The sequence below is a fragment of the Ananas comosus genome, linkage group 1 (assembly GCF_001540865.1).
Source record: "Ananas comosus cultivar F153 linkage group 1, ASM154086v1, whole genome shotgun sequence".
NCBI lineage: Eukaryota > Viridiplantae > Streptophyta > Magnoliopsida > Poales > Bromeliaceae > Ananas > Ananas comosus.
In genome coordinates, this window is record NC_033621.1 from 2,608,425 (window position 1) to 2,622,214 (window position 13,790).

General features: G+C 40.1%; 3 protein-coding genes across 3 annotated transcripts; 1 reads left to right on the plus strand and 2 right to left on the minus strand.

Moving 5' to 3' along the window:
* On the plus strand, positions 1 to 408 carry LOC109716058 (Y-box-binding protein 2-like). The gene has a single exon (XM_020241342.1). It carries the CDS (start codon positions 1 to 3, stop codon positions 406 to 408), a length of 408 nt encoding a protein of 135 aa, XP_020096931.1.
* Positions 2,758 to 5,217, minus strand: LOC109716100 (pentatricopeptide repeat-containing protein At5g02860; the record flags this gene model as incomplete). The annotated part of the gene is made up of 1 exon (XM_020241419.1): positions 2,758 to 5,217. A coding segment is annotated over one exon (2,193 nt), but the record flags the coding sequence as incomplete, so codon positions are not given.
* Positions 9,550 to 11,063, minus strand: LOC109719510 (3-oxo-Delta(4,5)-steroid 5-beta-reductase). Its single transcript, XM_020246249.1, has one exon. The coding sequence runs from the start codon at positions 10,926 to 10,928 to the stop codon at positions 9,726 to 9,728; it is 1,203 nt and encodes a 400-aa protein (XP_020101838.1). The 5' UTR covers positions 10,929 to 11,063; the 3' UTR covers positions 9,550 to 9,725.

Genomic DNA, 13,790 nt, shown 5'->3' on the forward strand with positions numbered 1-13,790 from the left:
ATGCTCGGGGATCCTCCCCCCCTCCTCCTCTACCTCCCTCTCCGCTCTGCTCTCGCCCAATCCCCCCCCGCCCTCCAAGGCCCCGCCGACGCCGCGGTCCAACCAGCCCTCGGCGGCGGCCGCCCCCGTGCCCTCGCACCGCCGCCCCCGCGCCAGCCGTCGAGGCCGCACCAGCCGCAGCCGAAGAAGGCCCGCCCCGAGCGCCCGGAGCCGCCGCGAAGACGGCGGAGCGTGCCAGCCCGGCGCCGACCGAAGACGGCGGGAGGTTCCGCCCGGCGCGACGACGACGGCGGATTCGCCGGCGCGGGCCGAGCAAGCGGAGAAGAAGAAGAGCGCCCCGCCGCGCGCCGAAGAAAGAGAGAAGAGGCCGCACGCCGCGAGGCCCCCGGCCCGCCGCGTCGCCGCTAGCCCGCGCCTCCGAGCCCGCCGGTCCCGCCCGCACCGCTCCGTCGCGACGCCAACCACGGTTAGGGTTTCCTCTCTCTCTCTCATCCTCTCCTCTCTCTCTCTCTCTCTCTCTCTCTCTCGTGATCGGATCAGAGGATCCGACGGCCCACATTGGCTACTGCGCACGATAGCGGGACGCGCGGCCTCGACGAGTTTTTGGCGCGAAAAGCGCTTTGCTTTTGGACGTGGACCAAATTTCTCCTCCTCCGCTAACGTGCGCGGCGCTCCGACCCCTCGTTCCGCGCACGTTAGCATGAAAGACTAACGTCCAGCTACCTTGCGCCGCCCCGCGCAAAAATATTGGATATGGGTTGGTCCAAATATTTTTTTTTTTATGATAACGGCCCACAAAATGAGACAACCACATCTACGAATCATCACGAAAGGTCGTATGAATTCAACCTCACAGTAGATAGGCCCATTACTGTTCGACGCGTAACTAGCACGAATCTTAAAGGCATATGCATGATAAATAAACCTGGCACGTTAGGTTCATCCCCACCCTTATCTAATATTTAGGCTTAGTTTGCTATTGAAGTCTATCTAACGTTATTAGATAAAATAGAATTGAGAAAAAAATATATAAAGATATGCTTCTGCGTTTTTCGATGGGACACAGAAAATATATCATAACCGACTAATCGTAATATGTAGAACGTAATATTACGTGGATATTTTTCCAACGTACTTTTCCACCGCATTTAACGTAATTTTTTCGTAATTCCAAACGAAACCTTAATCTGAGCACGACACTGCTGTTAAGCTGTTTCTAATCACACGTTCTTATTAAAAATTTATAGATTTATGCACTAATTATTATTATTATTATTATTGTTGTTGCTTTGAATGCAGAGTGGAGGAGTGAGAACAAGGATGGGAGGCGTGATCGGGGGGTGGGCCCTGCTGTTGTTGGGCTCCGTCGTCTTATTCGCGTAGGTCGGAGCGAGGGCAGGAGGGGCGCGATGCCGCATAAAAAATTTCTGCGTCTCTTGACTCCAGCTGTTGTTGCGGTTGTTGTAATATTTTATTTTATTTTATTTTATTTTATTTTGTTATGAGGAGGAGAAGGGGAGAGGCTGTGTACTGGAATTTGGGAGATCATTATTTATTATTTGATTACATTACTACCATTACTACTATTATTGTTATTAATTATTTAGATCTGCTTCTACATGTTCCATGTGACCATGTGATGTATTGCAGCTAATTTCCATAGGTGATTTGAACACCCAAAAAAAAAAAAAAAAAAAAAAAAACAAAAAAAAAAANAAAAAAAAAAAAAAAAAAAAAAAAAAAAAAAAAATGTTCTGGTACTGTTAGTACCCTGATCTGAATTGTTGGCCTTCAATAATGCGTTTTGCAAACTCGTGTAATATTTTTAAATCATATTTTTTAGAGACGAGACGTGCATTAATCTTTGAAAACCCTAATGAGGGCAATATTATGAGGAGTCTGTAGCAGTGCTGTTTATTATAACTTATCATTTGAAGGCCAACAATTCAGATCAGGGTACTAACAGTACCAGAACATTTTGATGTGATAATAGCAGATTACCAGAAGCCAAAAAGAGGGAACTACACATGCCGAAATTTAACCAAAACAAATTAATAATTGCTCATTGTGAGTTTGATCTAGAAGTAACTGTTTGCCGAATGCGCAGTTGCTGCTTCTTGGAGTAATAAGCCATTATAGAGCCAAACTAAACAAGCACTTACCACAAAACAGATCATAGAGCCATCATCTTACCAAAGCTGCGGATTACTTATTATCCTATGTTCCGATTCTATGTCAACTATATCAACTGCTTAAGCATAAATCATAATGTCTTAGATTAGAAAGAAACAACAGATACACCAACAACAACAACAACAACAACAACAACAACATGATCCTCGGCAATGGTAACTAATACTAAAAAATCAATGGCTTCAAAAGGTCAAGACGCAACTTACAAGTAACATGAGAACTTGAAATTGACTATTATATGAGTTTAATATCCTTAAAATTTATACTTGCAGTTGAAGTATGCAGGCTGACAAAGGATTTCGTAAAGAAAACATTCAACTTTCACGAAAAAGGATAAGCATGCTTACAAAAGGTACAGAGAGCAGAAAAGATCTTGAAACTAGTCAATGACTAACTGGAAGGATCTTGGAGAACAAATTGTGGGGAAAATTTTTTTTTGATGTCCACAAATCATAGCAAATATTGTTATTGATTTCAATACCTCTTTGCCAGCTGCTGTTTGAATTACACTTTGCAATTTTTTCTAGTATATCTACATCTAACAAGTTGACATATATAATACAGTTTACAAGGAAACTATATGTGTATCAGTATTAAATGATGAATACAGGCCAATGTAACAGAGCTTATTTGGACTGAGGAATCTATGCATACACATCTTTGGAGGGCAGATCCTCAAACAACACTCCCACAAACAAGAGCGGCTTCGCCAAGTAGTTTATATAATTTGCATTCTTTAGCTTGTAGAAATCAAATGCTAAGCTGACGAATTTAATGTGCGAATGAACTCACTTCCTCAGAAAGTATGGAATTCATTCTTGTAATTTAAACTCAGGAGCCGATTTTCCCCAGCCGTTCCAATAACCTAATTTGTTCATCCTTGGATATTCCAGGATTGAGCTTAGGAAGATTAGAAATGAAAGCTGTCGCTTCTTCCTTCCTTCCGTGCTTACAATACCCATCTACGATCGAATTGTAAGTGTTTGCATTAGGTCGGCAGCCATGCTTGACCATGTAGCGGACTAGATCAATAGCTTCCACAAACATCGCATTAGCTACATAACTAGCAACAAATGTATTATAGGTCACAATATCAGGCTTGAGCCCTGAAGCCTGCAATTCCGAGAAAATCCTCGAAGCATCCTTCATCCTGCCTTGCTTGCCATAGGCATAAATCACGGTGTTATAAGAATAAAGATCGGGCCGCCCACCTCTCGACTTAATCTCCCTAAGTATCTTCTCACACCTCTCAAAGTCTCCCATCCGGCTATACATATTGATCAAGCTGTTGTAAGTGGTCAAGCTGGGAGTAAATCCAGTTTCCTTCATGAACAAGAGTATCTCTTCGACCTTGCCGACCATTTGTCTCCTTCCATAAACAGAAATCATTGCATTCAAGGTTGTTATATCAGGGGAGCAAACTCTCTTCCTCAGTTCCGAAAATGCCCGCTCGGTCTCCACCAAAAGATCGCTTTTGCTGTTGACTAGAACTAGGGTTTTTATCAACATGTTATGTGCTTCAACTTTCCCCGAATATATCTCTTCGGATAAATTGTGCATTCTTTCTAATTCCTTCCCATTAGCATAGGCATGAAGCAAAGAGGAGTACGTGAGCTCACTAGGCTTACAGTTGCACTCCTTCATCTCTGAGACTACCTTTTCGGCTTGTTGCCAAAGCCCCCCACGAGCCAATGCAGCTAAAACAGCATTGTAAGTAGAAAGATCAGGACCGATTCCCGCTGCAAGCATTCTCTTGTATATTTCCATAGCTTGGTCGAAAGACCCACATCGGCTATAAGCACTAATTAGAGTATTATATGTATCCCTCTCAGGCACAAAACCTGCCCTCTTCATCTCCTTGAACACCCCAGAAACTTCAGAATCCATCCCATTTTGGCCAAATACGGCTAACAACGTGTTCCAAGTTACAACATCGGGCACAAAACCGCTTGACCTGAGCTCCTCAAAAATGGTCATCATATTTTCAAACTTGCCTCGATTTCCATGCATTTTGATCAAAGCATTATAGGTACATAGATTTGGGCTGCACCCTTTGCTCAGCATTTCATCAAAAACCTTCTCTGCGGACTTATCCTTACCAGCTTTCTCAAACCCAGAAAGCAAGGTGGTGTAGGTGAAAACATCGGGCTTTATCCCCTTCTTCTCCATCTGCTCTTTTAACTCCATGGCCTCTTCCAAAATCCCATCTTTAGCATACGAAGAGATCAAAGAATTATAAGTCACTATACTCGGAGGGAACCCATTCGCTTCCATCTCGCGAAGAACACCCAATGCTTCCTTATGCCTCCGAGACTTCCCGTACACATCGAGCAGCGAATTGAAGGTAACCTTATCAGGCGCAAAACCCATCGATTTCATCTCTTCAAAAATCTGGGTAGCCTCTTCATACAAAGAACCGCGTCGGCAGCAGCTAATTAGAGTGTTATATGTGTACCTATCAGGAAAAATCCCGTCCCGCTTCATGGATTCTAAAAGGCTCATCACCTTCTTCCACGGCATAAAGAGCTTCCCATATACATTGAGAACCACATTGTAGGTTATAAGGGTTGGTCTACATCCTTCTTCCTCTTCGGTCATTTTATCGAACACCTTCAACGCGTCGCGATACCGACCGTTTTGTGCGTAGGCAGTGATGACCGAGGTGTAGGTGTACACGTCCGGATGGCACCCCTGCTCCCTGAGGGTCGCGAGCAACGCGGCGGCGTCGGAGAGGCGGCCGCGCTTGCCGAGGATGCTGATGACGGCGGGGACGACGGGGCCGCCGCCGCCGGAGAAGAGGCGCGCGTCTCCGTGGGCGCGGCGCGCCCACGCGAACACGGCGAGGGCGGTGTCCGTGCGCTTGTGGAACTCGAGCCCCTCGATCACGCCAAGGAGGTCGGTGAGGAACGCGTCGAGGTCGTCGGGGCCGCCGAGGGCGAGGAAGGGCCTCAGGGCTCCGTCGAGGTCGTCGTCGTCGTCTCCGTTCCCGCGGGGGCGGCGGCGGAGGAGAGAGAGAGAGAGGGATTAGGGTTTCTTTGTTTCGGAGAGGGGTTTTACGGGGACGAAGGGATGAGGGAGGGGAAGGGCTCGAAGGGAGTGGGAGGTAGGAGTGTGTGTGTGTCGTATGGGCTTGGTCTACCACGTCATCCTTCACTTAGATCACTGGACCAGGCAACAGTACAACATAGGAACACTACTTGTGTGTGAAATTAATTTTAGGATTGATTGGTTTCAGGTTTGAATCTTAAACCAGCTTTTGGTCATTCATATTTGGACTTTGATGAGTTGGGCCTGGTTGATGCATTCAGTTTGCTTGGATTGACAAGATCGATGGATGGGATTGGATCAGATTGGACCATTGGATCAGTCCAATTAACAACAGGTAGACCAAAAATTATTTCTACAAATTAAAATTAATTCTGTAAAAATTATTTTTTCAAAAATTAAGCCAAATAGAAAAAAACAAATAATAATAATAACAACTTCGCTCAAACATCAATTGAAGCTCCTGTTTCCAATTCCAGCTTTGGTCGTAAGCTCTGAATCATTCCATTATTAAGTACTTAACATCTACTTCTTGAAAAGCGAAGCTAATCCAAAAATAAACTATGGGCTGTTTGGCCTCGTCGTGGAGGCGCTTTTGTGGAAACAGAACCAGTTGGATGGATATTTTGAAAGCGGCTACTTGGTCGTTTGCTGCACGCAAAAACACATGTTGCGCGGTGTAAAATATAATGCTATACTACTTAAAAGAGCTATAAAATATTTGATAATTCTGCCGTATAAATATTATCCATCCATAATTGAACATTATTTGACTAACTACTGTAGGCTGTAGCCCTACAACGACGGTGCCAAACAAGCCCTCAAACAAGAGCAAAACAATGAACCAAACTCGACCGCCCCAAACATTCGGTCGAAATATTAAGTCTGAGCCTTGTGGTTAAGTTTTGCTTGGTATACAAATGATCGAACTTGAACAGAATCTAGTTTCAAAGCCCTGCACATTCTGCTATTCATAAATAGCACTTAGAACTCTTTAAGACCAGCTAAAAGAAGAGAAGCTTTTGGTCAATCAGAACTGTTTACATCAGAAGCACAAAGATGATGTCAATGAACCATCACAAACTTACGATTTGTTCTGTGGAATTGTCCATACACAAAGTTGGTCAATCAGAGTATCAAGTCTTAAACATAAGAGGATTTTTGGTAATATGTATGCTTCATCCATCTAGTTACTGTCCATATCTATTTTTATCAGTATCTTTCATATTTTTAAGATAAGTAGGAAAGAGCCTGCAATTTAAGATCCAGCTCATGATCTTATCTCTTTCATGCCTTTCAATGTTGAGAGATCAAACTTAAAACTTGAGAATGCAAAAGTAGAAAAGGTATTCAATATCCTCTCATTAACATTTCAGAGTCATCACTGTTACAAAATATAAATTTACCACTAGAACTGTGTTAAATTATGTTTTCTAATACCCTGTATATAACTAAGTTGTAGCAAAGTTCAATACCTTTTAATCCTCCCACTATCTATACTCTTCAGAACACACAACAAAGAAGAAAGTAGTCCGAGTAAATAAGATAACATTGAATCTGAACTCGTTTTCACTAATACCTGTATCTAAGCTCCTTGTTCCAAATAAAAAGCGCAGTTTGATAACTCTTACTTGCACTCCAAATTTATTCGCCAACTCTTCCTCTGCTAGTTTTCAGAACAATTCAAACTAAGGTGACATACATTGCATCTGGACTCATTTAGACTACTTGGACTAACATGATTTTAAAGAGTCTTAAATCATAGTTACATTCCAGCTTTGAGTTAACTAAGGTTACATTACATTGCATTTGGACTCTTTTGAAGTACTACGACTACCTAATCCTAGTTCTAAATGAAAAAAACATTGTTTAATACTTCTTACTTGCATCCCAGTTTTCTCCAGTTCTTGCGCTTCTAGTTTTCAGAACACTTCCAAAAAAAGAACTTGAAAGAAACTGGAGTCAACTAAAGTTACATTACCATGCATCTGGACTCCTTATTATTAAGACAACAACCTGATCTGACATATCACTTTGAATATGCTGAAATAGTTCGCTCCTTGTCCTAACTGAAGAAGCGATGTTCACTACTTCAATCGAAGAATTCTTCTCCAATTCTTCCACTTCTAATATTCAGAACACTTTAGAGCAAAGAAGTAGAAGAAACTGTGGTTAACTAAGGTTTCATACATTGCATGTGGACTCCTTTCACCTACTACATCTACCTGATACTACATAGTCATTTTGAAAATAACTGCAATCCTTCACTCCTTGCCCTTTTTCCTTTTTGTCAATTGTGACTCTTTGGTACTTAACAAAAGATTGAAAGAGGTAGGTCATAGGTGATATGATTGCAGAAGCCAAAATTTCGAAACTTCCATCAGAAAATTTCCTACCCTGTGGAAAATAACCATAAGCAAACAAGAAAGCACAGTTTGTTCTTCGTTGCTACAGAGTAAACAGAAGCTCAAACTTGTCTACAGAAGGCTATACACACTTCACGCTAGGCACATTTCATGCTCAAGTTTACGAAAGTCCTATGGTGAAATGAATCACAAAATCCCAATGTTTACAAACTTCTAAATTGATCATCATAACAAAATAAAGAAGGAAAGCTTGTATAACACTCTCACCACTTGTTCAGAAAGGTGGGAAGGAAAAAGAGGGTAGATTAACTATTACCCAGGAAACAGAGATCTGTCCACCCTTACTAACAAGCAAGTAAATCGCAAATAGAACATTAGACTATGATGAGAGAACTCCAAACAAGGAAGGAAAAAGAGAGAAAAAAGAAGAGTAAAGCTGGATGCTAAAAAGATATGTTAAGTCTATGATAACTTAAGTCGAGCATGACATTTAATGGTTTTCTCTATTTTCTGAAGTAGAAAATTAACGAGGACAGGGCAAAGGACATAGCACTTGATAAAAATTGTAGGAACTAAAGAGATTCGGATGTAGGATATATATATCACATACCCCATTTGTTAGACATCTGCAATTTGCTAACTTTTAAGGGATCTCTGCTGGTTAAGGGAACGGCATGCACAAATGATTGAAAAGACAGTTGGAAATATATATGGTGACTGTAAAAGTACTAGCTTCAACCTCCTAATCTGAAGATTACAGAGGGAATTTGGAATCAGCTTCCTAGACAAATGTGAATGTTCAAGTACTGTAAAGATGAAGAATTCTATACGCTACCCGTATACCATACTTCTAATTCTACACACTTCCCATAATTCTAACTGGGTTGCTCCTTACTTGAGTCAATAGCTACTGCAGATATCATTGAGGAGACATTACTGGTTATCAAATCACTGAGATCAGTGGTAATGCACCAGGTAGGATTTTTTTGTGTTTTTTCCCCTTGATTTTGTGAGGGGACTCCGGGTTGAGGTTCAGAAATCCAAGCTTCCTATTCTTAACAAATACAAACAAAGAGGCACTACTTGTCATCTGAAGGACCTTGCATTAGAATGACAACAAAGGTACATCAGATAAAAGTCCTTCCTAAATGAAATTTCTCTAAAGCTCTCAAAACAACATATTAACAGAACTACAATAAGCACACCAAACTATTGGCATACCCCAAAATTAAGTTCCTATTATTTCCATTTATTTTGTAGGAAAAAGAAATGTAAAAGTTAGTTCCTCAGAATCTCTTAAATTGGAGACGTTATCTACACTACAAACAAAGTAAGCTATGTGATTCTTACAATTCACTATAGTGTTTTATACAAAGGTACTACTTGCAAACCTAGTTCAAAATAAATCTCTTCACTTTTGGAAGTCATTAGCTCAATGAGAGAATAAATACATTTTTGCAATTCTGCTTACTACAACTGAACATACAAGATACTTTCGAGCAATATACCACACACACTTCTTTCGGACGATGCATCTACTTGCATTTATTAGGAATATGTAAAAAATTAACAAATTGTATAAAGATCATAGATCTTTCTTTCAAAGAAAAGGGATCATAATATTTGCATTTTGCATAATGATCATGTCGCAAGACATTCACGTCATCTCATCTCATCAAACTAACGCATTTGTGTAACCATTTAAAGACTCGATGATGTTGATGATAATTGAAGGTGAACAAAAATAAAGTTAAAATGACAAGAGAACAGGCTACGCGCTAAATAACCTTCGATCCAGTTTGTCTCACAGAAGAGGGCTTCATAAACCTCCTTGTCCATTTTTCTTATTTTGTCGCTCCGCACCAGAACTTAATCCTAAACATATCGAAACTATCACCACTCTGAAATTTCTTTGCGGAAACAAAATTTCTCCACAGCCCTCAAATGGACAAATCAACAAAAACATGGCGAGCATCGAAGATGCTCTCTTATTTCATCCAACTGTTTGTATACAATACAAGATTTTGTAGACCTGATCCCCGCCCACGAACAATTCAACAAACATCAACATAGGAAAAGCACAATTCAAGCAAGCAGAAACAATAGTAGCAGAAAAATATTTCAAGGAACGATCTTATAAGCCTTCATCTTATCGATCCAAGTGTTGAAGGAAGATACTGTGTTGCGGAACCCCAAGAAGCCGTGCTCCTTGCTCTTGTTCATGCTGTCGAGGTGCTCAGCATCGTAGCCGAACATGATGTCGGCGAACCACCAGTTGCCGACCTCGTCGAGCCGCGTCGGCGTGAGCATCTCCGCCCACAGCTGCTCCTTCCCCTCCATCGCCTCCGCCAATTTGAACCGCTTCTCCTCCCCCTCGTAGCCGACCCAGTCGACGCCGAACTGATCGGCGAGGATCGGCCACAGGTGCTTCCACTTGTACACGTCGCCGTCGCTGCAGTTGAAGGCCTCGTTCTTGGCGAAGGGGTCGACCGCGGCCCAGATCTGGTGCTCCGCCACCAGATCCGCATCCGACGCGTCGCTGAACCCCTCCCACGCGACGCGGCCCCCGGGCCACCGCAGCTTCGCCCCCTCCCTGCGGCATATCGCCGCGTAGACGCAGAGCGTCTCGACCAGGTTCATGGCGCTGCGGGGGGAGAACCCGAAGATCACGGAGGGGCGGTGCACGGACCAGCTCACGGGGGAGGAGGAGGAGGGGCGCTTGGAGAGCTCGTCGAGGAGCGCGTCCTCGAGGTCGTAGTAGAAATTGGGAACGTCGAGGCGGGGGAGGTCCTCGTGGAAGGGGGGGTCGTGGGCGGGGACGCGGCCGAGGGCCTCGAAGGGGCCGACGTAGTGCTTGCGCCCGGTCTGGAGGCACACGTGCTGGAGGTTCGGGGCGGCGGGGACGAGCACCGAGAGGGCGTTGCGGAGCATGGCGGTGTTGGCGGCGCGGTTCTCGTCCTCGGAGGGGCGGCTCGTCCAGGCCACGTAGAAGACGTGGGTCACGTCGGCGAGCGGGGAGAGCTTCGCGGCGGCGTCGTCGGGGTCGGAGAGGTCGCACTGCACGTGCTCGACGGAGGGCCCGTCGCAGATCGGCGGCGACCAGGAGGGGCGCGGGTTGCGGCTCACGGCGTAGACCTTCCAGGGACCCCCCGGCGTGTCGGAGAGGGGCAGGATCTCGAGGAGGCTCGTGCCCACGATCCCCGTCGCGCCCACCACCAGCCCCACGCTTTCGTAGCGCGTCGGCACCGCCGCCGCCGCCGCCTCCGCGTTCTCGTCCAGCTTCTTCTTCGCCGCGCCGATGGCGCCCGCCCACCACCAGCTCATGGTGATGGCGATGGATATTGAGAGAGAAAGAGATAAAGAGGGGGTTAGGGTTAGGGTTTGAAAGGGGGTTGGGGGAGTACTTCGGAGGAGGAGAAATTGAGGGGTTGGGGGAGAAGGGAGATGATCGAACACCAGTTAGGAATGGTTGGGATTTTGATTACGTGTTTATTTATAGGCACGAGGTGCACGACCCGTGGTTAGGAATTATTGGATGCACCGCGGTGTATACACCAGTGAGAAATTGTTCAGTTAACGGTAGGGCAAACTTCAAATACCGCTGTGTGGTTTCACACTTTCTCACTTTAGTATCTTGTGATTTAAAATATATCAATTTAGTACTTTATGGTTTATTTTTCTCTTTCGGTCAGCTCCTCCGTTAACATGTTGTTAAATTATATACAAAAAACTTCAGATACGCTATCTTGGTTTATCGAATATTCATTTTAATACATTTTAGTTTTAACCTTATCACTGATTTAACGAAAAAAATAGGTAAAATAAATAATAATAAAAAATATAATATAACCAAAGAGTACTAAATCGATACACTTTAAACTATAGAATATCAAAGTGAGAAAGTACGAAATTACAAGAGTGGTATTTGAAGTTTTACTTTTTTTTTTTAAATACCACAAAATGGGCAGAAACTGTAAAGTTATGTATTTACTTTATTTCATTAAGAAAATCTGACGTGTCAGAAATTAAAATTTTTTATGAAACTTGCAATCTCTTAAAATGTGGGATTTAAAAACCCACTTTCTCCTTTGATAAACTCTTTTCTAAAAAAATTTGATTTTAAAAGATTTAAATATCTTTTACAAGCTTTTTATCAATCTCAAAATTTTAAACTAAGTGCAAGAGACAAATGAAGTACTTATGAATCCTCTAAATTTGTGAATAATTAAATAGATTTTATATATTGAAATTGTTATGATTTTTATATAATTAATTTAATTAGTGTAAAATGATATGTAATATTAGTCTCTATAAAAAAATAATATAATAATTTTATTGATGATATAGTTAGATAGTTTTTGTGTTGAACCAAACACAAAATAATATATTCTAGGTGTTCTAATATATTTATCAAGCAAAAATATTCCCACAAAATAGAAATTTTATCATAAAAATAGATTTTCTGAAAAAATAAATTTTCAGTAGAAAATTTAAATTTCATACACCAAATGGACTCTAAAGATTTCAAATTTTAAATTATAACACTCAAATATAATCGAATGATTCTCACTTTCAAAGTTATTATTTTTTCATATTATAAAAAATAGTTTTGCATCGTCGAGATAATTCTACTTACATGTAAAAGTGATTTCATAACCATTTTCATGTAAGAAAATACTATATGTAATAATGTAAATCCTATTTAGGGGTGTAAATCTTATATCTCTATATTCGAATACTGATAAAATATTTAGATTTTATTTTAAAAAACTTTGACTAGATATTATTTAAAATATTTAGGGGTGTAAACGAAAATAATGAATGCATTTCTTCTCACAAAAAAGTTATTTTTTTTCACTTAAAAATAATTTTTTATAGTTGTTTTTGCTGAATCCAACATCACCTAAGTAATAAATTATTGAAATTTTTTTGTTTAGTGAACTATTTAAAAACTGTATATCATATCAAATAAATTTAATTTTAGATACTAAGCCTTTTTTAGGTTCGTGTATAATGNTCTTGAATAAGATAAGGATGAAGCGTCGACTATTAATTGTCTTATCTAGTTGTTTAAGATCATAACAGGTTGGAATCTTTTAGGCGCCCACTTATTTGTCCGTAATTAATTTTTAAAATTTTTAAAATAAAAAATTTAGTTAAACTATAATTTAAATAAAATTTAATTTTTTTCTTTCTTTGTTTAATAAGAAATTAATCATTTTGAGACTACAACTATCTCATTTTTTATATTTATTTTTTAAATTTTTTTTTACATGGACTCGAGCTTTTTTCTAGTTTGAGCTAATATAGTTTTCTATTTATGATGAATTGTATTTTTGATTCTGTAATATTTAATGCTTAAATTTTAATATAAAATTTCTCGATTATTGAAATTAACTTTCATAATTTAATATTAGTGATTGGATAATAATGTATGGTCGAGATGATAATAATGTAGTATTATATGGCAATGGTATATTATCTTAAATATTGATACATCATGAACATAATATTGTTATATCACTGCTATATCAATAATATATTATTATTTATGAGCTAAATTGTACTTTGAAGTACACTTTAATATTAGTAACAATCTAGAAACTTTAAATCAAAAATTAAAACAAATTAAAGTTTGAAAATTAAAATATTACCCTAGAGAGGATCAAAAATTTAATTTATTTATTGTTTACTTATACGTAGATCACACTTATAAATCTATTTTTGCATATGATAAGAGTTAAGAATTGTTTACCTACATAGCTCTCAAAAGGAGTTTTTTTATATTTACCCCAAAAAATGTAAGTGATAAAATTAACCTTTTTAAAGGTTCTTTTTTTTTAAAATTTTCAAATACATTTATACAATGAGTTATATTCTATTGATCTACGATTTCAAGATCATTAACTTTATAAAAAGACTCATTTACTGTTTTAAATGTGCCTCTTAAACAATTAAGTGATAAAATTTACTTCTCTAATATCTTTTTAATGCATCTTTTATTTTAACCTGGGGTCATACTAAGAATGACGTTAATCAGGAATTAACTTAAGATCAACTGGTAAAAATGACAAGTAAATTACTCCCACCATTGAATGTATGGAGTGTATAATATATACCTTTTTTAGGGGTATATTAGTAGCATTATTCACAAATAAATAACTAAAAAAATTTAAAAAAATAAAT

Excerpts from the sequence above, each read along its gene's own strand:
- LOC109716058 (XM_020241342.1), top strand. The coding sequence starts at position 1 with ATGCTCGGGGATCCTCCCCCCCTCCTCCTCTACCTCCCTCTCCGCTCT.
- LOC109719510 (XM_020246249.1), bottom strand. The coding sequence starts at position 10,928 with ATGAGCTGGTGGTGGGCGGGCGCCATCGGCGCGGCGAAGAAGAAGCTG.